This window comes from Pteronotus mesoamericanus, unplaced genomic scaffold (genome assembly GCF_021234165.1).
Source record: "Pteronotus mesoamericanus isolate MK-2021 breed Mesoamerican mustached bat unplaced genomic scaffold, CSHL_Meso_final scaffold_174, whole genome shotgun sequence".
Lineage (NCBI taxonomy): Eukaryota > Metazoa > Chordata > Mammalia > Chiroptera > Mormoopidae > Pteronotus > Pteronotus mesoamericanus.
In genome coordinates, this window is record NW_026555309.1 from 19,374,091 (window position 1) to 19,401,748 (window position 27,658).

At 40.0% G+C, this 27,658-nt stretch overlaps 1 protein-coding gene across 1 annotated transcript in view; it reads right to left on the reverse strand.

Moving 5' to 3' along the window:
- The window catches only part of RGS22 (regulator of G protein signaling 22), a 123,153-nt gene extending 104,304 nt beyond the window's left edge, over positions 1-18,849 (reverse strand). Inside the window, exons 1-3 of the mRNA XM_054590138.1 lie at positions 18,825-18,849; positions 18,271-18,299; positions 8,551-8,613 (exon numbers count right to left, since the gene is read on the reverse strand). Coding sequence (XP_054446113.1) covers positions 8,551-8,613; positions 18,271-18,299; positions 18,825-18,849 — 117 coding nt within the window. The remainder of the gene's footprint in view (positions 1-8,550; positions 8,614-18,270; positions 18,300-18,824) is intronic.
- Positions 18,850-27,658: the final 8,809 nt, after the last annotated feature.

Genomic DNA, 27,658 nt, shown 5'->3' on the forward strand with positions numbered 1-27,658 from the left:
CATATATTGTATGTATATATATTTTATTTTTTTTACGTATTCATTTTAATGTCAGATGATATTACATCCCTGAAGTCTCATTGTCTTTGCTTCTACAGAACTTAGAGTCCACGGCCAATAGAGTTCAATATGAATATCAGGCCACAGTTCAAAAGGCCTCAAGGCTAAGATTTCCCCTCAAAAGACAAGTGTAGCTCAATGGATAAATAACAATACTTAGCAGTACATTGTGGATAAGGTTTTTTCAATAAATATATTTCATTGGCTGCCCAATGCATCTGTCTTTCAAACATGAGATTCAAACAGATGCTACTTACTTAAAAGTCAAATATTCTTTATCTCTGAATTATACTATCACTAGACTAAAACAGATAAATGAGTCTGTTGATCTCAGAGGCCCAATTCATCTGGCTGAAGAAAGAAACTGAATTAAACTTGGTAGAGAGGGGTCATCGAATATTAACTGGGGTGGGGGAAATGGAGCAGTATAATGGGAAGACCATCTGAAAAAGATTTCTTCTAGTTTTGAGTATCCATGGAACAAAAAAAAAAAAAGCTTGATCTCTTTATTTATTGTTTTTCTTTCTTTTTTTTTCTGCCTCCTACCCTCACACCCGTAGCCAGAGGAGCACAAAGCTGTGATAATCCAAAGCAAAGAATGCCAATTAGTTCTACTGACAAATAAAATATTTCCTGTTAATTGAGTAAAAAAATGCTCAAGTTAAAAAAAGAAGGACAGTGACACTCTGACACCCTCCGTAGACAATTTTAGGATCAAGGCTATAGAAACAAGTCTGTCTGGTCCCAAAGAAAGCACGTTTCCCCTTTATTGTGTTGCCTCACATATGATAAAACTAGCATGTACTGACCACCTTCTCTATGCCAGGCACTGTGCTAAATATAATAACCCCATGAAGTAAGTGGAACTGGGACTCAAAAACCAAGGTGTTTTGATCCCAAAGCCTATGTTCTGGTTTTACCAGTAAAGGCACAGAGGCATGAAGCTGCATGATGTACATGGATAATTTCAAGCAGTTCAAGGCAATTGGAATAGAATTTGAATAGTTTATGGGTGGCAGAGTTTAAGAAACAGAGAGGAAAGACTGGACATAGATGAGCAAAATAGGACCAGATCGTGGAAGGCTTTGCACATCATTTAAGGCGTAGTCACATAATCCGATTTGTGTTTTAGGAACAGTCTCCTAGTAGCAGTCTGGAGTTTTGCTTGCCAGCTCCTGAGCTGGTGAGAGAGGCTGCTCACACGCCCCAGGCTGAGCTGTCACCATGTTCTGGGGAGGCTGGCTGTGTCCTCAGAGCTACTGCTACCATGACCAGGTTTAGTGTGGTAGCGATTAACTCTTGGATGGGTTGTTGTCCCCATCACACAGTGGGGCCAGGGCAGGTTTTAAGTCAGACAGTTAGCAATTACTTTTATTTGCAACTTACAAAGCAAAACTGCAACTTCCAGTCAAGATGGCGGCATACGTAAACATAGCTTGCCTCGGGAGTGAGGAGTCCCAGGCTCACACCAGGCCCCCCAGCTCAGGGTTCTGGTGCCAAAAGATAAGTCCCTATAATTTTTGGCTGCAAAAAACAGTGGGTATTGAATTGGTGGAAGAAACTTCTGGAGTTCCAAGCAGTGCCTCTTAAAGAACCCACACATAGACTTACTCAGACTCACTCCCTCTGAGCTCCAGCACCAGGATAGCAGCTGGAAAGGCACCAGGGGCATCAGGGGAGTAATTGAAGTGTCTGGCATAAAGGTGAGAGCTGGGGAACAGCTTTCTCCCAGGGAGAAGGAGGGGCAGGGACAGAGGACATCATCCCTTTTCTGAACCCTACTCTCACAGAAACACAGAGCTGGCAGGTGGGTGCCATATCTGAGACTCCATCAACGGGGCTAACACTGTTTGCCCTGCCCTGGACATCCCCTGAGGCTCCATTCCATACACCTTACACCTGTTAACAGTGGCTTTTCCATGTGAATGCCTGGGCTTGGCTCAGGCTTCACAACTTCTTAAATCTTTTCAAACAAGCAGCAGCCCTGCCTCAGTGAGCCTCCAGCCCTCTCGCCTCTTGCTAAGTGGCCCCAGGTCCGACATTAGCAGCAGCCAGCCTAGGCTCACAGTTTGGCTTTGCCTGGGAAACTCCAAGCCCAGCACAAGGAGCAGCCATGTCAGATTGCTCAGGCAGGGTGGCCCTGGGCAAAACACAGGTAGGAGCTGACCTTGGCCTCAGGGGAGGGAAAATTTTCCACAAAGATCATAGTAATCCTAGAATATTATATCTAGTTTAGTTATTGTACTTTAAAAGAGATTTGGCTAAAGTAGAATCCGTCTAGAAAAGGATAAGCAGAATGATTAAATGGAAGTAATGTTGGGCAAATTACCTCACCTTCCTCAGATTTATTATATAAAGGCGTTTTAACAAAATAATATCAAGTTGTCTTTAATGTTTGATACTCCATCAGCCCATGATTTTTCTCTCCAGGATAAAAAAAGTCTGTTTCTTCTGGTCTCTAATAAGACCATCCAATTCCTTTGTTAGTTCATTAATTTATTAAATAAGTATTGATTGAACCCTTATTAAATGAGAAATTGTGGTAGATGATGTATTGCTACATTTAGTGAGCCAATCCAGAGCACCCTCCGTAAAGCCTCAGCTCAAACGCATGAGCCATGGATGCAGCCTCAGAGCATGCTAACCTAACAGAATAAAGGTATGTGGTACTCAGAGACGATCAACACTCGCCCCCGCGGTAATAGACCCTGCAGTCAGCACACAAAGTGAAATCAAGTTCAGTAAAAATTACCCCTTGAAAACAGCCATAAAGTACAATGTTTTCCTCTCTTTCAAGAAGCTGATCACAGTCAGTTTTTCTGCTGGTATTGTAAAGGGACCAGATCAAGGGTTGGGCGTGTGTTTAAAGCTCACGTTATACAAAAATACGTACTTTTTTAACACTAGAATCGCCCTCCAAATAAGATGACTACGCTGTGAGAGGCAAGAAGGATGAGACCCACGGAGGGAATGGCAGTTTCTCATCGTCCATCTCACACCTTCCCCCGGAACTCATGGATTGGTAGATGTGTGCTTACGGATTGCAACAACAGGCCTGGTCATCCTCACTCTTTACATCACCCTCACTCTTTCTGCAGAGCACAAATAATTAATTTTGAGTAATAATCATGCATATTGCCACTCCACTTTAACATATAATAGCTACAGTGGACATATGTACAAAGCAGAGTGATGACACAAAAGGATTCGTTAGCTACCTTCTAGAAACAAGGGGGCTGTAAGAGAAAGCTGGGTCTTGAAGAATGAACAGGCATTCTCATCTGGTAAATAATGGAGAGAGGGGAATTCCGCAAAAGAAATAGCAAATGGATCGAGACACAAGAGCACAAAAGAAAAGAGCACCTTTGACGCACTGCAAGCAGTGTGACATAGCTGAAGCTTCACATCCCACGGGAGCGTAACAGAATACAAGCCCGGAGAGAAAGGCAGGGGCACGCGCGTCAAGGACACTTTGTTACACGCTGCCATTCCCCACTTGCTCTCTCAAATCAGTGGTTCTTGGAGCGCGGCGGCACCTGGACCAGCAGCATCAGCACTGCCCGGGAATCTGCAGAAACTTGAATTTTGGGGTCTCTCCCTGTAGGAGAAACTCTGGGGCGGGGAGACCCTGTGCTCTGTGTTTAGCAAGCCCTCAGCAGTTCAGATGCGTGCCCAAGTTGGAGAATCACTGCTTTAGAATGATAGGGAGCCACAGAGGAGTTTTTAGCTGGGGAGAGATGGGATCCAGGTTAAGATAAACGTCAAAGCCTCCACTGCGCCTGTCACTTCATGCTGCCCTCATATGTATTCATATGCGGGGGGAGGGGTGACCATCTAAATCTTTCTCAAGGAGAAAGGCCCTGGTCTTTCATTATTATACACAATCCTGACGGCTGCTTAAAAAGAATCTCTCTCACACATTGAGTTCTTTGTGTTCGCCATTTCTAAGCTTATCTACAAAACCCTCTAAATTAGTTTAGTATGTGACAATAAATGACACGTAACGAGGGGGAGGTAGAAATGAATGATATAAGAAGTCTGCATAAGCTAATTTAGAGAGCGCTCAGCTTTTAATCATGTAACAGGAAAAATCCTCAGTTTGAGCCCCAAGCCCAACCCTCCACAAGCTGCCACAGACGGCTCTTTCCCTTACTTACTTTTTCATTTCAAGGGTATCATTTTCTAAATGTTCTAAAACGAACTGACCTGAAGGTGCTGAAAGCTAACTTTGTAGTACCAGTCATCCATGTGCGAAAAATATTTTCACAGAAAAAGCAAGTGCAAGAAAATATTTTTTACCACACTAAATTGCTGGTTCCACATTTCTTTGAAAAGAGGAGGGAGAAAAAGAACCCTGTGAATAATTAGTGATGTGCTTCAACCGCCAGCCCAGCACCACTGAAGCTTACAGGGTGCCAAATTATTTAGCTGAACAGTATTTAAATTAAAAACTAATGACTAGGTTAATTTAATGCATGTTCATCCCTGGTCCAACTCTGTTCTCTACTAATTGAGCTCCAAAATCTATGTTTTAAACATGCATCCTAGTCAGCGAATAAGAAACATCTGAACACTTGAATATAATAAGTCAGTTACTAATAACTTGTTTTAATCTAAATTTTATTGTTATTTTAGATGTCGAACCATAAACTATTTACTGGACTATTCACCAATGGGATAAAAGGAATAATCTGCCACCTAAGATGCACAGAAAATGCCCTTAGCTAATAAAATGAGCGACATTAGCTGATTTGAGTGTTTCATGTTTAAGCTACAAGGCTCATCACCCAGAGATGTGTACCTAGAGCTCCACCAACACCGTTAAACGCCAATCCCTGAGCAATCCCACTTTGGCAGGGGATGACCCAAGCCCTTCATCCCCCTTCATCCCACTCATTCACCGAATCTACATCCCTTCTCTCTTGCTTTCTCTTTCCCACCCCTTACCGAACAATCCATCTAACATAGAACTCCTTCATAAAGCTGCAAGAAATTATAATAGTTTACAGATTTTTTTAAAAACTGTGGAGAATCAGCCCAAAAAAAGAAGTTATGGTAAAATTCCAAGGGCACATAGCTAAGCACGGTCTGGCAAACACATGACATACCTATCCTTGCAAGGAGGGTATAGAACAGGCCACCCCTTCAGCTTCTGCAAACCATAAATGTCACAAACATTCTAAACCACCCACAGAGGACCAACCTAAGTCTGTATGTGGGCTCATCTACTCAATCCCACAACAGTCACTGAGCATAAAACACACAAAATAAAACCAAAGGGGGAAAAAAATGTTTTCACACTATAGCACAGAAGAAAACTTAATAAGCAAACACTTGTCCATAAAGAGTTGACAGCAAGAAACCTCCCAGACGCCACATGAAAACAATAGCTGAATGTGAACCTGGCACCAGAACAGACGGACTGAAGTTATGAAAGCTAGGATTTGGAAAGTGTCATAATTATTTATAATAGCGGCAACTGTCCTGGATTCCCCTCATCAAAAAATAACACGGAGGCAGGCTACCAGCCATCAATTTCTGGATCTCACAGTGTGTCCCAAGGGTGTAATGGTGTAATGGAAAGAAAGAGCGTAGGAGCCAGAAAGCCTGATTTCTAGGCCCATTTGTGCCACAAACCAGTTATGGGACCTTGAGCATGTCACTACAGAAGTATCAGAAATCTACACGACCCAAGGGTCCTTCAGATTGAGCGTGTTATAGTTATCTATCTACATTCTCAGACTTAGATTGTTGAGGGTTTTGGCGGTGGGGGAGGCTGGTAGAGGTGGGGAGGCAGGAGAGCAGAACATTAGAAGGCTATGTATTTATTTCAAGGATCTTACATGGAAGATGTAGAAATAAAAGCATAATCATCCTTAAGAAGCTTTGGGAGATACAGAAAAAAGGGACCTATCCTTGGTCCCAGGAAATTCACAATGTAGTTCCTGAGATAAAATGAAGAGAAGGAATTGATCACATTTTCTTTAGTTACAAAAGTCCAATGTGCCACCCAAAACCAATATGCCCTATGAAATATTCCCCAAAAGGGTTTCCTAAGCTTTACCTGACTATCTCCAAACACAGGGAGTTTACTGCTTCACAAGCCAACACATTCTACTCTTATGAAATGAACAGAAAACATCTTTCTTCTAGTGAGTAAAAATCAATTTCCTCATAAATGCTGGTGGCCCTGGTTCTGCCCTCTAGCTTCATAGAATATGTTAACTCCTCTTCCTCAATCAGATCTTCATATATTTAGAAGGAGCTGTTCCACTCCAGCCCCTCTACCCATTCTTCAGCCAGGCCCAATGCCCTCACTTCTGTGAACCCTTCCTCATCTAACGTGGTTTCCAGAGCGTTCATTAGCTGAGTCTCCCTGAGTCTGGTCTGGCAGAGCGCTCTTAATGTACGGCACCAAGAATGGAACACGATACCCCAAATGTGGTCTGACGGTTATATCCAATTCAAAAAAACATGTATTGAGTGACGTCTGTGCTCCAAACTAATATTTTTCTTGATCTTAACTATACTTTTATTAACGCAACCTAAAAACACATTAGCTTTGTTTGTCTTAGCCCATTTCAGATGACCGTGATAAAAAGGAGACCAGATTCTGTTACCCAAACGATCAGCTTATTCCTCCGCTGCCAGTTCTGGAGTCACCACAATGTAGTGGGACAAGTGTTTGGGCCATGTGGGCCTGGGTAGACACTGTCATTTACTAACTCAGTGACCTAAAACTGGAAAAACACTGGTTTGCTTTCAATATTTCATTCAAGTCTCTGATTAAAAATAACTTTTAAAACTCAAAGCCAATTACAGATCTCTGTGGCACAGGAGATTCTCCTCCAGATTCATAATGCTCCACCAATCTAATTAAAGAGTGACTGTCCCTTATGTTTCAGGAATAGAAGATGAGATGGTCTAGAATAAGGCGTCCAACCTGCGGCCCAGGATGGCTATGAATGAGGCCCAACACAAAATTGTAAATTTACTTAAAGTCTTCTTTTTTTCCTCATCAGTTTTCATTAGAGTTTGTGTATTTAATGCGAGGCCCAAGACAACTCTTCTTCTTCCAAGTGTGGCCTAGAGACGCCAAAAGGTTGGACACCCCTGGTAGATAGTGAAGGAAAAGGAAAGAGAAGCACTAATTCTGGGCCAGGCACTTCATATATATATTACCTCATTTCGTAAGAAAATATAAGATATATTGTTTTCACAGAGGAAAAAAAAATCAAAAAATTAAGTAATTAAGGAATGTGTCTAAGACCACAACAGTAATGAATGGAAGAGCTGGGCTCGCCGAATATAAATCTTGAGAAACTGAAATCAGCCCTAATATAGAGATTTTTATTTTTAAAATTTCACCAAAAAAGTGTTTTTGGAAAGAAGAAAGAGAACGCAAGCTTCTAGAGGAAAGACTACATTATCTGGAGGAGCAAAATTATGACAATGTTGCGACGCTGCTGGGTTTTTTATATTACACACTTGGACAATGCAAGTTGAAGAGCCAGACCAAACAGGAACCCCTGAGGTATCCTGCAGTGCTGTCCAGGCCACTTGCTAGGAAGGGAGAGGGTGGCTTGGTGTCCCAGCCTAACCCCCATGACGGTCTCAGAGACCTAACTGCCGAAAGGAGGGGAAAGAACAATTCTTCTGGGAAAAAGATTTCGCACAACCAACCAACCTGCATGCACAGATTCATATACACGGCTAGCAAAAACGGATGTAGGTAAGAAAGTACACGTAGTGCTTTCCCTTCAAAAGATATTGTCAGTGGTTAGGTTTTAAGAGATTTCACATTTTATGATCCACTACTTTTCAAATTACTTGTGACCTTTTATATTCCAAATTTAGCCTGGTAAATACTTTAGTGAAAAAAGGGTTTTGTGTTTTCATAACAATAATGAAAGCTTTTTCTTTCTTTCTTTTATCTGATATTTCTGATAAACTTTACATACAGTATATGAGTTTTTATACACGCACCCCCATTTCACTTTCCCCAAACCCTGCAACGTTTACTCTATCAATCACTGCTGAGTCTGAAATTCAATGATTTGGCAACCTCCTATGTCTTGTTTACTATTGATAGAAAACTCTAGTTGCCTTAAACACAAATTATACTTTAATTTCTGCCCAAGAGGATGACAATAATTGCTTAGAGGCAAGAAATTTGGTTTCTTACATTTTTTTTTTTGCATTCTATCCTTATCACCTCTGTTCAAAACCTAAAATGGTGCCAAATATAACTGTATCAGATTTTGTACCATACACTTTTGATGGTTAGGAAAAAATCCAGCTTTCTTCAATAGAAATAGTTCTTAAATATGATTCAAACCCAATTATTAACTCCATAAAAAATACAAACCTTACCTAAAAGCTTTAATATTTTAAAAAATATTATTCCTGATAAGTGTATTACAAGAAAACCCAGGGATTGCAATACTTTGCTTTGATAATGTATTCAGTAGAACATAATAATACACTCACTGGAAGACTTAGAAATTCATTAAAGTAGTCCACAAGGAAACTATCTGTTGCCAAAGAATCTTCCTGCAAAAAACATAAAAACATCATTATTATGCTTATGTTGTTTTAAAACATGTCAGCATAACTCTGCTATCAATAGATTATATGTTCAAATATATATATATATATATCTCTCTCAATAGATTATATCTTCAAATCTTTTTCAGTCAGTCAACACTGAATCCTCACTATAAGCAGAATATAGTCCTACAATCTCTGGAAGGAAGAAATTGAAAAATAGAGTGGAGCATACCCTTAAAAGACCTGCCACTGTACTTAGCTGTAAAACAGAACACGTGAAAAATACAGCACACTTAAATGAAACATCAACAAATACAAAATACTATGCATGGTAAATTTCCCACAGACTTATCAAAGTATCTATCTAATAAAAATGAAGGCAGAGCAATAAAGGCAGAACCAGTGATTGGGGTTAAAAGAAATTCAGAATATAAATTTCTTAAATTGCCTAATTTAAGTGATAAACTAAATGAAGAAACTATTCTGCTACTTCCCCCTCAGAAAGAGATATAGACTTAGTAATCTGAGTCCTGCTTAACTTTTGCATAAAGAATCTTTGACAATGCATATGTTCAAAGAGTAAAGATTGTATACATTTTTTCCGTAACTATTTCATCCCCCAACATAGTCATGTTTAAAGCTGGCAAAATTGGAAAGCTACTGCCAAGAACAAATGCTCTCTTCCAAATAAAACACCTTATTTTATTAGTAATTGTTTCCATTGTGTCAAAAGCACAACATGGCATACTGTGTTGTATAGTACATGTGTTTATTTTGTTATTCATAATTATATTTCAATTTCACAAATCTAACATGAAAGTTGACAATATGACACAATGCTATTATTTCCATATGGCTGATTATTTTCTTTTTATACTGGCCAAGTTTTTAAAAATGTGTTGAAGTATAGTAAAAAGTATAAGGAAGACACTATAGCATATTAACACCTACTTTGAAAAATAGATTTACAGGGTAATTTCTTTAAATAATTGTAGTAGCAAGATACAGTAACAATCACAGGATTTATATCAAGGAACTTACTAAAAATCTGAACTGATTAAAAGAACAACAAACAACTTAGGATCTCCTAAATCCACCACCTTCACAGTGGCTCCTTAGCAATACATTCTCAAAGTTCTGATTGGCAAAGCTCTAACACAGCAGAACGAGGCAGATAACCTTTGGTGAGGCAGGTATGAGGCTAACAACCTTTCAAATTGTACCTTTCCAAGTTACTTTAGTTTTCTGGACTTTATTTAGTGAACTACGTAGTTTCTGCTAATTCTTAGGAGAAATCAATTGGATTCAATAAATACCTTTGGGTCTCTTAGGTAGCATTGTGCTATACAATAAGGGTGGCCAAATTTTGCACTACTGGGCTCATGACCAAAAATCCACAGAAGGGAAGGGTGAGTATTTTTCATTTATAATGGTAGTGGATTATTTAGCTATAAAAGAGAATGTGCATTTCATAGAGTCAGGTAGACCTAATTGTTGCCTAGAATTTGGCCAGCCTCATTGCCAAAAATTTCTAGATAATCCTCAGATTCATATATTCATTTCCAGATGGCTCACACTTCTAAGAGGCTTTAACTCAACACTTTCCAAACTATCTGTGATGAAGTACCCATTTTGTTATGTCCCTCATCTATTTCAGATAACTTCTATAAAATACAGCAAGAATGAATTACTAGAAAATGAAATAAAATATATCATAACACAAGCCCACTTTAAAAATTAAATTCAAAAAAATTAAAATTAAATTCAATAGATATAAGCATACTCTGCCAAGTTCCTGTAAAGTGTCTAAATATTTCCTCTCAATTTCTGAACTCATCTTGACATGGACTGGTCTCGGGTGGCAACAGTCTGCAGCCCCTCAAAGTGGCACTGCCCTAACTGACCCATTGGTGAGCAGTTAGCTTTCAGCTCCCTCAGGTCCCCCTGAAACTGAACGTCACTGCTGGAGCATTTCCTTTGCATTCGGTCACATCCTAAGGTTTGCACTAACACCCGTGGACACTTAAAATGTTATTCAAATACATCCAATTGTGTGTTTTGTTTCTGTAATTGTTTCTTAATTTCTACCCACAGTCAACATCAGTTCTTCTGCTGGTATCAGGGCAGGCTGCAATGGAAACAAGTGTAGTCTGCTAGTGCCATCTGCTCAGTCGTCTTGTTGCACTTTAATTTGAAGGCCTGCACTTCCCTAAATAAAGGAGCATATTTTCCCATTGCAGCCTCTACTAGTTCAATGTGTTCAGGCATTGTGTCACATTAGTAACAAATGGTCTTGTGAAGCAATGAGGATCTGACAAAGCCTTTATTCTCAAAGCCTTTAATTTAAAAAAAAAAAATTTTTTTTTTAAATGCCTTGATCTGAAGAAGCAGCTTAGTTACTCTCAGTAAGTTTCCACAATCCAGTCAGTCGGTCGTATTAAAATGAAAGAAGTCTCCATATTCGAGTTTAATATCTTTCAAATAACCAATAAACTGGTGATGGTTAATGGTACAATCAAGAAGAAAATTGAGTTACAATCAATTCCTCCATTACATCATTCCATGAACCCGACTGCAAAATTTGCAACCAGATTCTCTGTTGAATGATGCAATGGAAGGTAGAAACATTTCTTCAGAACTGAATACACTCTTGAAACCTGTTTTTTCATGTATTACAGGTGTGCCATCTGTGAAAGTGAAGTCAGCTTTTCCGTTTTTAGTCCAAACTTCTCAAAATTCTTCCTGAAAGAGGGTTAAGCAAAATAGTTTATATATGTTTGCTAATTATAGTAGGTCAATTTTCTTTTGCTTAAAAAATTATTTTGCTGCACCTTAAAACCAGGTAAACTACAATTACTTCACAACTGTAAATGAAGATATACCAAAAAAAAGACCTCACAAACATGAAAGAGTAAATAAGATAAACACAGACCAAAACCATAGTTCAAGAAAGAATATAATAAATACCATAAGAGAAGTACAATATAAACCATTTTCTCCCAAAGGAGGCAAAGATATTATCTGGTAGGAGGGATCAGCTAATGGGAGTGATGGCCTTTGAAATGCATTTCAAATACCTTCAAATTCTATAAAAGCAAAACAAGTACCGGGGACCACAGTCAGCTAATGGCAAAAGTAGAAAAACAATCCAAATTTTCACTTCCTTTCATGCTATTCACATACTAAACCAATGCCATTCATCTAATTTCCAAAGTAGAATACTATATTGTCACATTTTAGATTGGGGATGCTATCGCCATCAATCAGGAGATAAGATAGACCATATTTCCAGAATTATACCTATTTTTACTTCTTCCTCATTCTTTCATTTCTCCTTCCTAAACAAACCAATCACTAGGCCAGAGCTTCCCACCAGGTATACAATGGCCCAGAGCGGTGTGCAGACAGTGGAATTCCACGGGTCAAAAAAGCCGAGGCAGCCCGGCCCAGCACCGGTGGCTGGAGTTCCCAGGATGGTGATCTCTGGTTGGGAGAAGCCTTGTTTGGGACTCCTCAGATCCGACTCCTTCTCCTAGAGATGATGATTTATGAGCCACATCCCACACCCCCCGCTCCTCTGTCAGACACGGAGCACAGCCAGGGAGTTGCTCAAGGCCCTGGATGTGGACATGCTGGCTAGCTGCACGACATACCGATGCCCCACGGAACTGCTGGAGGAGTTTCCATATGAGGTGTCCAAGAACACAGGACACAGCCGAAGGTGCTGACAGCTGGGAGGAAAGGGGGAACAGGAGATCCTGGAAGGCTACATACAGACGATGGCCCCAAATCATTGCGTCCACATACATCACATATTTCTGTATGCTGGCAACTGGTGGATCCTGGCAGTAGTTTCTAAGCTAGTTGTAAGGTCACTGCTTGAAATTACATATATGTTATTGATTTTTAATTTTGTTTATCCTAAGAAATTTTAACATATTTGTCATGAAAAAAGGAAGGACTGTTAAACTTTAGCTCTTAGAAGTTTGAATGGTTGTAAAGATAGTCTAAAAAATTTTAATACCTATCGGGTGATACAGTTTCTCACGATAGAGACTATTCAAGGATTTTAAAAGACCATCATTTAAAAATCTTGATTAGGAATTGCACAAAGTCACTCCAAGCATGTAATCTGATATTAAATATTATGTATTTATGCATAGTTCTAACACAGTAACTGCAGAAGTCACAGTAGCAAACTTATATACATTTAAAATATCAGCAGTAGTAATAAAAGTCCTTGTCTCATGCATGGTTTAGTTTCCTTCAACTGCAGCAGCACATTAAAGCAAACAGCAGTGCCTTTCCTGGGCTCACCCAGTAGGTCCCAGCCTTTTTCGTCTGGGAATTTAAAGAGTCTGTAGAGAGAAAAGCCACGCACACAAGTAACTACAAGACAAGGAGAGATTTACATTTCATTTAGAACTGTTTTTATGGAATGAAAAATAATAATAAAATATCAATAATAGTAAATAACAGTTTTTAATTGCTTACCAAAAAAAAGTTATGTACATCCAAAAAGGAAGAAAATAATTCCATTTATGATAGAATCAAAAAGAATCACTTAACCAAGGACGCAAAGACTTATATACTGAAAACTATACAATGTTGCTGAAAGAAAATAGAGAAGATATGAAGAAACAGAAAGACATATCATGTTCATGGATTGGAAGACAGTAGTGTTAAAATGACAATACCACCCAAAACAGTCTATAGATATAATACAATCTCTATCAAAATTCCAATGACATTTTATTTTTTGCAGAAATAGAAAAAAATACCCTAAATTTCATATGGGATTTCAAGGACCTTGAATTACTGAAACAATCTTGAAAAAGAACAAAGTTGAAGGACTCACGTATCATGGTTTTAAATTTTACTACAAAACTACAGTAATCAAAACAGTGTGGTACTGGCAGAAAGACATATAGACTATTGGAAGGGAACAGAAAGTCCAGAAATAAATATTCTCACATTCAATCAAATGATTTTCAACAGGAGTGCCAAGCCCATTCAGTGGGGAAATAACACTCTCCAACAAATGGTGCTGAGAAAACTGGACATCCACATGCAAAAGAATGAAGTTGGACCCTTATATTATACCATCTACAAAAATTAACTCAAAATGAATCAAAGACCTATGTAAGAACTAAACCTATAAAAATATTCATGATCTTGTATTTGGCAATGGATTCTTAAATATGACATCAAAAGCAGGAGCAACACAAGAAAAAACAAATTAGACTTCATAAAAATTAAAAATGTTGTGCATCAAACAACCCTATTAAAGAAGTAAAAAAACAACCTACAGAATGTGAGAAAAAATTGCAAATCACATATGTGATAAGGGTTAATACCCAGAATATATGACAAACTCAGAATATAAGAAAAACATAAACAACCCAAAAGTTTTAAATGAGCAAAAGACCTAAATAGATGCTTCTTCAAAGAAGACATACAAATAAGCACATGAAAAAATGCTCTACATAACTAGCAACAAGAGAAATGCAAATCAAAACCACAATGAGATATCACTTCACATCTACTAGGGTGGCAAATAACAAGTACTGGCGAGGACATGGAGAAATTGGAACCCTTGTATATTGCTGGCAGAAGTGTGAAATGGTGCAGCCTCTTTGGAACACATTGCAATTCCTAAAAAAATTAAATACATAATGTATCATTAAGCAGTCTGAACTCTACTCTTCTTGTTCTGATAGATTCATATTTCAGTTTTTATGGAACGTGAAAACAAAAAAGCTGGGATTGAGGAATGTAATGAAGAGAAGCATTTATTTTATCATTTGATATTTGAATTATTTATAAGAATGTATTTATACTTACATGTTGCTTATATAATTAAAAATATACCCCCAAAAAAACTAATAAGAGAACTGAATATACCAAGTTTTTTTGTACGTATTTTGCTTAGGAAATTATCAAAAATCAAACATGAAGTTAATAAAGACACTAAAGTAGAAAAATGCCAGGAGGAAGGTACTTATGCAATGAAGCTTTGCAAAACATAGTAAGTAAAACAAATGATATTTATTATATATTAAAATATCCATCAGCCAAAGTTTATTAGTCATCTGATAGCACATTCATAGTGGGCATTGTGCTACACACTAAAGAAAATATTAAGGTATACTGAGACATAGTACCAGCCCTATATGTATTCACAATTTTGTTAAGTAATTGCAAAATTTAGACATAAAAAGTTAAAATGAAAGTTAATATACAAGGCAATGCGTTCCTGACAACAAATGATTTACTCTAAATGAGTTATTCTCTCCCTTGAGGATAAAGACCCCATGTAAAGGTTAAAATATTTTGCAGATGTCCACAATAGCCTTGTACTTTTTAGATCCACTGATTGAGAAAATACAATATGAAAAAAGTTCCCATGAATATAGGAGCAACTTATATTAGTGTATGACTGCTGTCAAAGATGGAACTGAAATAGCACCATTTAAGTAAAATGGAAGTTTATTTCTCTCACGAAACCATAAGCAGTTCGGGACTGGCATCGTAGCTTTCCAAATATTAGGAGGTCAGGCTCCTTTGATCTGGTAAGTCCACCTTCCTCAAGATGCCACTTCTACCTCGTGATCCAAAATGACTGTTTCCACTTCAGGAGCACATTTTATTCCAGTCAGCAGGAAAAACAAAAAGGGCCCACTCTCTCCCTTTATACTTTTATGTATGTTACAATCAGAATGACACAGGTTCTACCTGCAACTTGACCAGTTACTAGCTGTGAAGACCGAAGAGGTCAGTTATTTAATCTTTGTAAACATCAGCTTTCCAGAAGCGGGACACACAACACTTATGTTAACATTCCCTTGTCAAAATTTGGTTACTTGACCACATTTAGCTGCAAGGGAAGCTAGAAAATGAAGTCTTTATTCTGGAGAGCAGTATGTCTCGTGTGCATTATGGAACAGGGTAGAATGGATTATGGGGAACAAGGGATCTCTGCCACACACTTCTTTCCTAAGAATGTGAATAAAAAAATACTTTAAAGTTTTTGGAAAACAGAGGGAAATATATGTACAAGACATATGAATTATTTAATCTACAAATAATGTTTGGGGACATTATGAATTGGAGGATCTGGTCACAAACTGGTCTCAACTGAAAGCTGCACACAGCTCCAAGGCGGTCTGGACAAGTTTAGGTTGGAGAGGGTTCATGGAGGAGATGAGCTGGGCGGTGAGGAATGTGCAAGATTGTGAAATAGATGGAGGAGGGCAACTGAGACGAAACTTGACAGCAAAGGCAAGGAGGCAAGCAGGGTAGTTTGGCTGGAGCAGAAGCATGTGGAAGTACTTTATAAACCAAAAACAGTATGAACATTGTCTTTATCACATAGAAAGTACTGGGAGGTAAGGTTAAAGAAGGCTGAAAAGTTATAGAAGAGCTTGGATACTAAAGGAAGGCTTTCGACATTCTGGCTCTGCCTGTTACTAGATATGTGGCCTCGGGCCAAGTTAAGCTCTGTGACTTGGACTTCCACATCTGTGAAATGTGGGTGATAATAACCACCTAATAGAGTTGTTTTGATGTCAAATACTAGCATCTAGTCAGCATTCAAATAAATAGTAGGATTAATAAAAGATGTGAGCAATTGAGTAACATGGTAATTTTTAAGAGAGTTTATAGCAATCTGATAGCCAGGATAAGAGTGATGCAAGAAGGAAAGTCTAAAGTTAGAGTAAAGCAATCTCATCCGGCACAGCTGATGTGCATGGGTTTGCAGTTTAGGCAAAGAAAAATTGGAGTTGGCAGAAGGAATTTTGGAGGCAGTGATATCAGTTAGTAGTACTGCCAAAGTCCAGGCCCAGGGATGAGGGCCTGAAATAAGACAGTAGCTGTGAGGATGGAGAAAAAGATCTGGCCTTGACAGGAACTTGCCAGAGGAGGTGAAGAAAAGAGAAGATGGGTTCTGGCTTGGGTGATTAAATGGCCAGCAGTGCTATTAACCAAAACAAGAAAAAGAGAAAGAAAACAAGAATGGGCGAAGCCGGCGGCGGGGCGGGGAGAGGGGGCAGGATGAGTTCAGTTTAGACTGTTGAGATGATGCAGGGATACCCAAATGATGAAGATTCACTATCACCCAATGGGTGCAGAGTTCTGACACAGAAGAGGCATCTGGACCAGAGGTGTGTGCAGCTGGAAGCCCTGTGAAACAAGGGTAGCTGAAACTATGGCAGGAGAAGGGGAGCTTCCTCAGAGAAAGCCTGTAGAACAGAATCTTGAAGGTCAACACTTTTCATGGGCAAAGAAAAAGAGAAGCCAGAAAGGGGAACATAAAAATGAGAGATGGGAAAACTGGAAGACAGACAGTGGTATCAAAGCAACCAAGAGAAGGACGAGTGACTAAACAGAGGTTTCAAGCTGTTAAGAGTTCCCAGACAATTACAAAGACCTGAAGAGATTAGCAGACTGCTCAAATGTTAAAGTGCAATGTTGCTGAGGGCTTTTCGGAGTGGTTATGCTGGAGTTGCGTGGGAAAGATTAGCTGGCTCCAGAAATGCTGACCTCCTGCTGGAATGAAGAACAGTTCAGGAAGCAGCGAAAAGAAATTTGCCACTACACGGTTATGCCAAGGCAATGAGAAGATGGAGGAGTTGCTGACATTCCCCTTGTGCCTCTGTCTTGGGCTGTCTCTCCCAGTAGTGGACTAAGGGTCTGGAAGGGTGCAAGTGGGAAGTGCTGGCAGACACAGCTTAGCCCTCTCCTCGCAGAGCTCCTGCCAGACTGGGAACTTTTCAAGACGTATCCTCAGCATCGGTCACTGCACTGTGTATAAGGAAGGCACTCATGTTTGCTGAACAAAAAGCCGAAAGCAAATAATTGGCCGATAAGAAAAATAAGTGTTGGAGGACATAAGCAAATAATTCAGAGAAGTAGCTAGAGCTCTTGAAATCCAAATCAGACAGTAACAGGAATTAGGCTGTGCTACCTCCTATCTACCTGTTTAACCTTGGGCAAGTTCCATAAATACACAGTAAGAATTACAGTAAAACCCACCCTGAATATAGCGCTCACCTCACTGATAACATATATAATGTACTGGGCGAAGTACTCATTGCTACTCAGCTCTTCAGAAGTCCAATGTGAAAATATTTAACATTTTTAAAGGACTTAGGACTATAAATTGACCACTTATTTATTATCCATCGATACCATCAATTAATGTTTACTGCAACTAGAAACTGCATGGCCACATCGCAACAAAACCATGGAGATAAAGCCTATCTTTCATAGGGTTTCATTAAAGGGTTTAGAGGAATTAATTGAGATCATTTATGTAAAAGAACTTTCACAGTGAACAGCAACCACCATAAAAATCAATTAGTTCCTTCTTTAAAATGTACCTATTAAAAGGCTGTAAAAAGGTCTTGTACTCAGCACCATTGTTACTAAGCCAAAGCTTCTATTATACTCATTTGGCAAAAAGTAGAAAAGAAAATATACAGCTTTTTTCTACATCTATGATTTGTTATTTAAAAAAAGGGGGGGGGCGAGGATGGATGGAGTTGGAAGAGGGTATAAGGAGGATAAATGGTAATGGGAAATAAATATAATTTAAAAAATAAACTACTTTTAAAAAGCCAGAGGAAAAAAAATAGTAGCCCTCTAAATTGTACTTACAAATTCTGCTTCTGTAATAGTTGGTGGCTCTGAAACAAGATAAAATATTACATTATCTCACTCAAATCTGATTTCCGTTTAAAGTAAATGAAATAATTTGAGACAGCACCTAGCCCTGCTTTATACATGGACAAGCTCAATAACATTTTGGCCCTCTGTTCATTTTCTGCACATGGATTGAATTTTAAGTTGGAATTCAAGGTGGAAGTGGGAGGAAAGGCCTCTGGAATCCAGCCTGGTCACTAATTCACTGTGACCCTGGAGTTAACCTTAATAGATAGAGGCCTCCATTATTCCAGCTGCAAAACGGAGAATTAAGCAAGTTAAAATAACACGGTGCCAATGAGGCAGAGTCGATGGGGGACGCGGTGAGGGATAGGGGTAGAAATCGTAATAAAATGCTACAGGAAAGGAGTGGAGCCGGTCTTTCGAATGTTTGAAAGAGGGGACGCCCGGGCGGGTACGGTAACACCAGAGGCGGGAGCGTGATCAGGTAGGGACGCCACGTCCTTCGGCCTTCGGCCCCGTGACGCGGGCCCGCCCGCCCCACCTACCGGCGGTGAGCCGCTTCTCCGGCATGCCGCCGCCGTTGCGCTCGCCCGGCGTCCGCGCGGGCCGTCAGGGCCCCATCGGCGTCGGGCCCGGCGCCCCCCGGGGCCCGTCTCTCCCGGGAGCGGACGCCGACGCGGTGGAGCTAGCGGGCCGGGGCTGCGCGGGCTGGTGCGGCCCCGGCCTCGCCCGAGTTGCTATGGAGCTTAGACAATGCGGGCGCGGATCGGCGGGCTGCCCGGGGGTGGGCGCGGCGCCCGAAGTCTGAACGACGGTCACGTGCCTTTCGGGGCCCCTGGGCCGAGCTGGAGACGCGCGGGTTGCCGCAGCCCCTGCTCACGGCCAAAGGGGTCGCCGCCGCTAAGGGACGGAGGGCCGCGCGCGCCCGGACCCACCCCGGCGCGACCACAGCGAAGGGCCCTGGAGGCGCGCGTCGTTACTGGAGTTACTGAGGCTCAGGCCTGTTCTTCCGCAGCAAGCCGGCCGCACCGTTCAGCGAATTTGATTTGATTACAGTTTTAAGACCCGCTGGCAAAAGGGTGTAGGACTGGGGGCCAGACCTGCTGGCGCTAAGAAGAGCAGAAGAGAACAGTTGGGCTCAAGAATTTTCTTCATAGTGATAGACGACGTTCAACACACATCTCTTGAGCTCATTCCCAGTTGTACGAATGCCTATATAAAAAGTTAAACACATGTACTCTAGGAGGCACATATGAAGCCACATCTTTCCCGTATTTTTGTTCCAATCGGTTAGAACTGCGGCATTTTCAAGATATTTAAGCTTTTAAAATTACCCAAGCAGGCCATTGACAAAGAGACAAATAAACTGAGGGTGCTCTAAGTATCTGTCCCAGAAAAGCTTATGATGAAAGTGAAAAGTGAAATTTGAAAAGAAAGAGAAAAAAAAACCTGTAATCAATTAGAAGATATGAACATTTTTAGAAAAGTCATGGTCAACTCAAATTTCCAACCCAGCCCTCTCCGCATGAGCCTAACAACCCTATATCCAACAGCTGGCTGCGCACGGTGGTGGCTGTTCCTTGTATGCTTCCAAATCAAAATGTCCAAAAGGAAATCTGCCTTTTCCCCATTCCTTATGTTGAAATTTCATCTTTCTACAAAAACTCCGTGTTCACTAAGTGGCACCAAGTGACTCAAAGCAAAAACCACATATTCAGTCAAGCAGTAGGCCCAGCTAATTCTACCTTAAAGTATTTTTTTTTTTAGAGAGGAGAGATAGAGGGAGATGGAGAGATAATAATTTGTTGTTCCACTTATTCATTAGTTGATTCTTGTATGTGCCCTGATGGGGATCAAACCCACAACCTTAATGTTTGGGGATGATGCTCAGACCAACTGAACTACCTGGCCAGGGCCAGGCTCCCATGTGGACTGTTGTACAATCTTCCCAAAATCTTCCTTCTCCCAGATTTTACTCCCAGTGAGTTCCCTTAAATCCATCCTCCATGCTGAAGGCAAAATACCTTAAATGCAAATATGACCTCTTTAAAAACTTCAGTAGCTCCACATTTGCCTCCTACAGTGTGGGAGCTCTCTAAGGCCAGCTAGGAGCCTGCTTTATGAGAACGCTTAGGCAAAGAGTAAGACAATGGATTATTGTATTGCAAGGAATCATAACACCTCCCTTTTCAGTATTACGTAGGCAAAGACAAATAAACCGCTACCTTGGTCAAACAAAATCAGAAGTCCAAATGAAGTGAAAAGAGAGCAGAACAAGAGAATAGGTAGGTAAGGGGAGGTGGAGGAAACAAATCATGAAGGGCTGTGTGCGCCCCTGAGTGAAATGTGAACCATAGGAGTTCTGAATGGAGAAGTGCCGTGGTTTCCCTTTTATGTGAAAAGGATCGCTCTGAGTACTGTGAAGAGAATGTAGATGAGCACAAGTAGAAGCAGGCAAGAGCTGATGGTGGCTCAGACCAGGGTGGTAAGCAGTAAGGGATGTGAGACAGACTCAGATTCTCCATATATTTTAAAGGTAGAGCCAGGAGGATTTCCTAACAAGCTGGCTATGGGATTGTAACAAAGAAAGGAGCTGAGAATTAACTCCAAGGATTTTTAGCATGAGCAGCCAGTATGGTGGAGTTGCCATCAGCAGAGATGGGAAAAGCTAACCAGACTACCTTCTGGGTGAGATTTTAGTAAGTCTCTTGGCCATCCAAGTGAAGATTTTGAGTTTGCAGTTCATAGAAGGGGCTGGAATGTGGGAGATATAAATTTGGGAGTTGACATATAAATGGATATTTCAGCTGTTTGCTTGTGCTGGTTCTGCTGCCAGAGAAGCCCTTCTGGCCTTTATCAGGCTAACTTTTCTCATCCTTCAATACTCAGCTTGGGTGTCTTCTTTGGCACACCTTCCCATGAATTACGTTCATTCATTTTTCCTCTTGCTCCTGTATACTCCTGCACAAACTCATATCTTAAAACCACATTGCTATTAAATAATCTTTATAGAGGGGTGCACCCTCTAATCTAAGTGCCACCCACCAGACAGTAAACTCCTGGAGACTGAGGAAGACACATCTTATTTCATGCCCCACCTCACTCCTAGCACCCACTACTGAGGGCCTACCACTCAGTACATATTTGTTGAAATATCTTCTCTCCAATGCAATCATTTTGCACTGTGCCCTGCTCACAGAGATTTATCCTTTTTAGATAACCAAACCAATGAGAAGTCAATAGTTCACTTTAACAGTAAGTGTGGGTAACACTTACTGCACACTTACTATGGGCCTCTAACAAAAACCCTAAGAGATTGCTTTTATTGTTCTCAATAATTTAGGAAACTGAGACTTAGAAAGGTGAGATACTTTGCTCAAAGACAAACAGCTTGAAACTGTTGAAGCCACAAGTTAATCCAGATCTGTCTGATCCAAAACCTTCACTCTTTAACAACCAGGCTTTTCAGCCTTTCTCTCTAAAAATAATCTCACGTGATTTTAAAAATGACACAAGAATGACAAAGACTATAATTTGAACCCAAATATGTGAGTTACAAGCTATTTTAATGCTTTGGTAATTGTTTTTAGGATTATTGTATAATGTAATACATACATCATACTAAGGTGTACAATTCAATGGTTGTTAGTATACTGAGATGTGCAACTATCACCAGAATCACTTATAGATCATATTTGTCACCTCAAAAAAACCTCCTTAGCTATCATCTCCTACTCTCCCCTCCCCAGCAACAACTAATCTACCTTATGTCTCTATATATTTGCCTATTCTGGACATTTCACATAAGTGGAATCATACCATATGTTGGTTTCTTTCACTTAATGTTTTTAAGATTTGACATGAGTCAGTACTTCTTTCCTTTTTATTGCTGAATAATATTCTATTGGATGGGTATATCATCATTTGTCCATCCATGAGTTGATAAATATTTGGGTTGTTTCTACTTTTTGGCCATTTTGAATCGTGCTGCTATGAACATTCATGTACAACTTTTTGTGTGGACATATGTTGTCATTTCTCTTGGAGATATACCTCGGAGTGGAATTGTTTGGTCAAAAGGTAATATAAATTGTTTAGCAAGTCTGTGTCTGACCTTTTAAGGAACTGCCAGACTGTTTTCCAATTTGGCCAAACCATTTTCTATTACTACCAGCAGTGATGAAGGTTCTGATTTCACCACATCTTCCCTAATACGTATCATCTGACTTTATTATAGCCATCCTACTGGGTGTGAAGTGATATCTCTTTGTGGTTTTGGTTTGCATTTCCCTAATGACTAGATTTTACTTTTAAAACTAATTTCATTCTGTCTCTGCCCCCCAAACTAGCTAGCTTACCCAAAGAGGCTTTTTTCTGCAACTAATCTATATCATTGTTGAAAACCAATGCAGTTCACATATCTGCAATTCAATTTGGGGAACTTTAGAGAGCATCTCAGATAATCTCCCTGTAAAACAGCGAATACTGTGATATAATGAGAACCCAACATAACCATGGAACAAGACAGAAGTTAAGCTGCTGTGGACAAAGAAAAATGATCAGGTTTCAAATATGAGCCCCAAAGCAAATGTCACAGAGGCTGACCTGAATTGCAAGGATTAATTTGCATTAGGGCTACCCTACGCAGCCTACTTAGGGCAAGAAGCTGCACAAATTTATTTAGCTGTTCTAACCAATTACTGCTGGAGGAAACTGGTGTGTGTGTGTGTGTGTGTGTGTGTACCTTCTTGGCAATCAAGAGCAAAATTTCAGGTATCCTACCTATTTAATCTTTTTTTTTCTTTTACTGCTTTATTTAAAATCTCAAACACTTGTGCTTGCCAATAACTCTAAAAACAAAACAAAAAAATAACTCTAAAACAATAGTGTTCCTCGTATTTATTACCTTAAGAAAGCATTTGCTCCTTTGATACAAATGATTTTTACTGTGCTAATAGCCGATCCAAAGGTGCAAAACTGAGATGGTGGTTACTGCATCAAAGTCCCTGTAAATCGAAATCTGAGCTTTGCATAGAAGTCTTATTTAAAAAAAACAAAAAGCCACACGCTGCTTAATAATTGACAAGTACCAGCCCTTCCTTGGGCTTGGTACAGTAGGGTAAAACTTAAACCTAGTTCTGAACCTTCCTGGGTGTAAACAGAAATAGCACCAGAAGCTGAAGTTCATCTTATCATTGTGATTTTAATTTTTGATGGTAATGGGATATTTTATATGGTTAAAAGTCTGAATAAAAATGGACAATGGCCAGACCATATATTACAATAGAACTCTTGACTCATACCTTCTGTAGCAATCAGCCTTGGAAACCAAACTCTGGCCTTCGTTAAACTAAAATGCATACCACTAAGTGAAAAGCCAACCTGAAAAAAGGCTGCATACTGCATGATGCCAACTATGTGACATCCTAGAAAAGGCAAACTAAGGAGACAGTGAAAAGTTGCCAGAGGTCCAGCAGGGGGAGGGATGAAAGGACAGAGCACAGATTTTCAGGGCCATGACGCTGCTCAGCATGATACTATAATAGTAGATACATATCATTATACATTGGTCCAAAGTGTACAACACCAAGAGTGAACTGTGGACTTTGGGTGATTATGATGTGTCAATGTAGGGTCATTAATTGCAACAAGTGCACCACTCTGGCAGGGACGTTGACAATGGGGTGGCTGTGCATGCGCAGGAACAGGAAGTATATGGGAAATCTCTATACCTTCCTTTTAATTTTGTTGTGAACTTAAAACTGCTTTAAAAATGCTTTTTAAAAAAGTTATACATGAGCCCTGGCTGGTGTGGCTCAGTGGGATTGAGCACTGGCCTGCAAACCGAAGGGTCACCGGTTTGATTCCAGGCGTAGGGCACGTGCCTGGGTTGCAGGCCAGGTCCCAGGCAGAGGGTACATGAAATGCAACCGCACATTGATGTTTCTCTCTCTCTTCCTCCCTCTCTAGACCCCCTCTAAAAATAAATGAATAAAACCTTTTTAAAAAAAAGTTATAAAGGAGCATTAGATCTCTTAAATTAATCCCTTAATGAGGTATCAGTTGTCAAGACAAAAGGTCCAACACCTTGAATTTCCAATCTGCTTACCTGAAGCCAAACCAACACTCTCTAACAAAGCAGGGAGCAGTAGAACCAGAGCTTTGCTGCTGAGGGGTACTCCCCAGGCTATAGCATGAGCAGGCAGAAAGCCAAGGCTGGGGTCAAACAGCTACCATTGTAACCCCAACCCTAAATTCACTAGTGTGGTAGCAACATGTGTTGCTCCTCTAAGTCTTACCTGGAAAACAATGCAAATAATAATGGTACCGCCCTCACAGATTTGCTCTTAATGGGATATCTGCAACATACACAGTTCACTTCCTGGCCAAATAAAAAATTAGCCACCAACAATAAAGACCCATAAATATTTTAAATCTGGGTCACTGATGCAGGATTCCATAGCTCTTTCAGTCAAAATTTACTGTATCTCTGTATGAGTAGGGACTAGAGCACCGGAGAGGCGAGAAAAACAGCCCCTGCCCTTGGGATATTTACACTCCTCATGAAATAATTCAAAAACACTTACAAAGTAACTTGAAAATGAATGTAAATTATCCCCTGTATGAGAAGGAAGGCAGCAGTGTACATGTCCCTGGTAGCAGAGAATAGACAAAAAAGAGACCTTTTATGTCAGCAGCCTTGATACCTCCTCGTTTTTAATAATGACCCCGAGCTCCCTCTCTCTGCCCCCACAGCCCCTCATGCACACCTGCCCCAGACTGGGCATAGGAGAGGTGGCTGGGAAGACTAGGGCCAAACACTGCACTAAGTATCGGGGACACAGACACAGAGCGAGGAACTCACCGTCTAATGAAGAAAGCAGAAAAGTTCTGCTAGAGCTGCAACCACCCAAAGGGGCTTCGGAGAGTGACACAACCAGCCCACGGTGGGGGAAGGGTGATGAGCCCCCATGTCCACTGAGCAGAGCCCTAAATGGCGAGTAGGAGGGAGGCGGTGGGGAAGGGAGAGAATGACAATCGGAGGGACAAGCAGCACCGGCCAACTCCTTGGAGTAGTTGGGGGGGTGGGGGGCGGGGAGCAAAGGGAGCAGGAAGGGAGTGAAGCCTCAGTTTTAGCTCTCTCAGCAGCTAATAACTATCTTCAAAGTTCCCTATGGTGTCACTTGAAAAGGTAAAGAAAGTTAAGATTTGGATAGCATTTATATCATGGGGCAACCAATTATTAATTCCACAATTCAATTAAGATTCTAAACTAAGGAGAGACACTCTCAGATTTGTACCTCAGTGAGGTCACCCAGTTGTGATTTATTTCTTTACCCTTGACTTCATCATTATTAAAATATTTGTTTTAAATAAATGAGATTATTCCATGTTTTTCTGGTGACACCCAAATAAATTTCAAGGCATTATATTTGCCAAGAGGCATACAAATATTCAAGAAATAAAATTACCTCCACTTATAAAATTAACAAGTTCTGGGGATCTAATGTACAGCATGGTGGTGAGAGCTAATAATACTGTGTTGTATACTTGGAAGTTGCTAAGAGAAGAGATCTTAAAAGTTCTCAACACACACACAAATAGTAATTATGTGACTGGATGGAGGTGTTACCTAATTCTTTGGTGATAATCATTTTGCAATATGTAAGTGTATCAAGTTAAAACTTTGTACCTCTTAAACTTACACAAAGCTATATGCCAGTTATATCTCAAAAAAGTCCGGAAAAAAAGAAAATTACTTTTCTTCTTTTAATGCCATATAATAAGTATTATGTCCTAAAAATCTAAAACTATATTTCACTCTTTTGACTATCAACACCCCAAATATAAATATCTTTGCCACTGTAGTACATAAAAATCTGTTATAGCATTTACTTTCTGCATGTAGTTATATACCACTTAATCATAAAGTAATGCATACTTCACCCCAAATCCCAATATCCTCTGCCTCTAAACATCTAACGTGTGTATATGTACACATTACATAATTCTCACTCATCATATTATGATTCATTGTCCTATTGTGACAATCACTACTGATTCAGCAATTCAGTTACTTCTTGGTGCATCATCTCTCATGCGCACGCCACTGTTAATGGAGGCAGAGAGACAAGTAAAACAATTATGCTCTTAAGGAACTTGCTAATGGTGGAAAACAGGTAAAGAATTTAATACAAATAAGGTATGCCAGAAATACTAGAGAAAGGTATAAATAAACACTAGATTCAAAGAAGGTAAAGATTTCATCCTGGAGAGATCGGAAAATGGAAATAAATTAAGGATGAGCTGGATTTGATGGGTGGCAAGAAACAGAGAAAGTGGGAGAAAGAGAGGGGATGTTGAAAAAACAGTAAAGCCTGGTTTGGCTGGAATAAAGTGCACAGAGGGGAACAATGGGAGAGATTGCTAGAAAGTTATGACCATTAGGAGACCCTAAATTCTGCTACATTTTTAATATGAAACAACGTAATTGGAGCCACATTGTAGTACAAATAACCTGGCAGCAGATATTCAGGACAGATTCAAATGGGGAGAAAGTAGAAGCAAGGAGACCTGTTAGGAGACATGTATAGAATCTAAGGATGTGATTAGGACCTGAACCAAGCACCCCTTTCTGCAGAAATGAGAATGCCAGAGGGAAGTAATTGGTAGTGCGCCACTACCATTCATAACCAGCCCTCACCTCCACATTTCTACTCTTCCTCTACATCTTTGGCTCCACAGTTCCTGGCGAGGGAGCCAGGAGGGCAGAGCCGCTGGGCGAGTAAACACAGGTGGCTAAGGCACTGACCCAGCTGCCAACAAGGTGTTCTGTTAAAAGTCATCCCAGAAAACTGCACTTGTGCAAGCCAGCGAAAATATTTTAATTAGCAACTCTGAGTAATAACTATTACCAAAATTTATTCTACATACACTTTAAAAATTAAGTCAAGGAACATTTCCCCTTTCTGGCAATGTCACAGTACATCAATGTCAAATATATAAAAGCTAAATTTACTTTTTTGATGGAGGGCCAAAATCTCCATAAGTGAATCTTTGGTGCCCCCTTGTGGAATATTTAGTGTGGACTTTGATTCATTTACCCTCCAAATAGAAACAACACTTGGAGAGGCACGATTTAAAACAAAACCATATAAATAACTTAATTCAAACAAGGAACATATGATATTGAATGATGCAAATGTTCAGTTAATTTTTGTGTCATAATTTTCTGACAATTTTGCCTTTTGTCACAAATTAAGCAAAGGTAACGAAAGTGGCTTTACACAGTGCTAAGTATCAAAAACGTTTTCTCCTCAACTAAGAAATCCATAATAGAACTTTATTAAGTATTTAAATAGCTGGAATAAATTTAAAC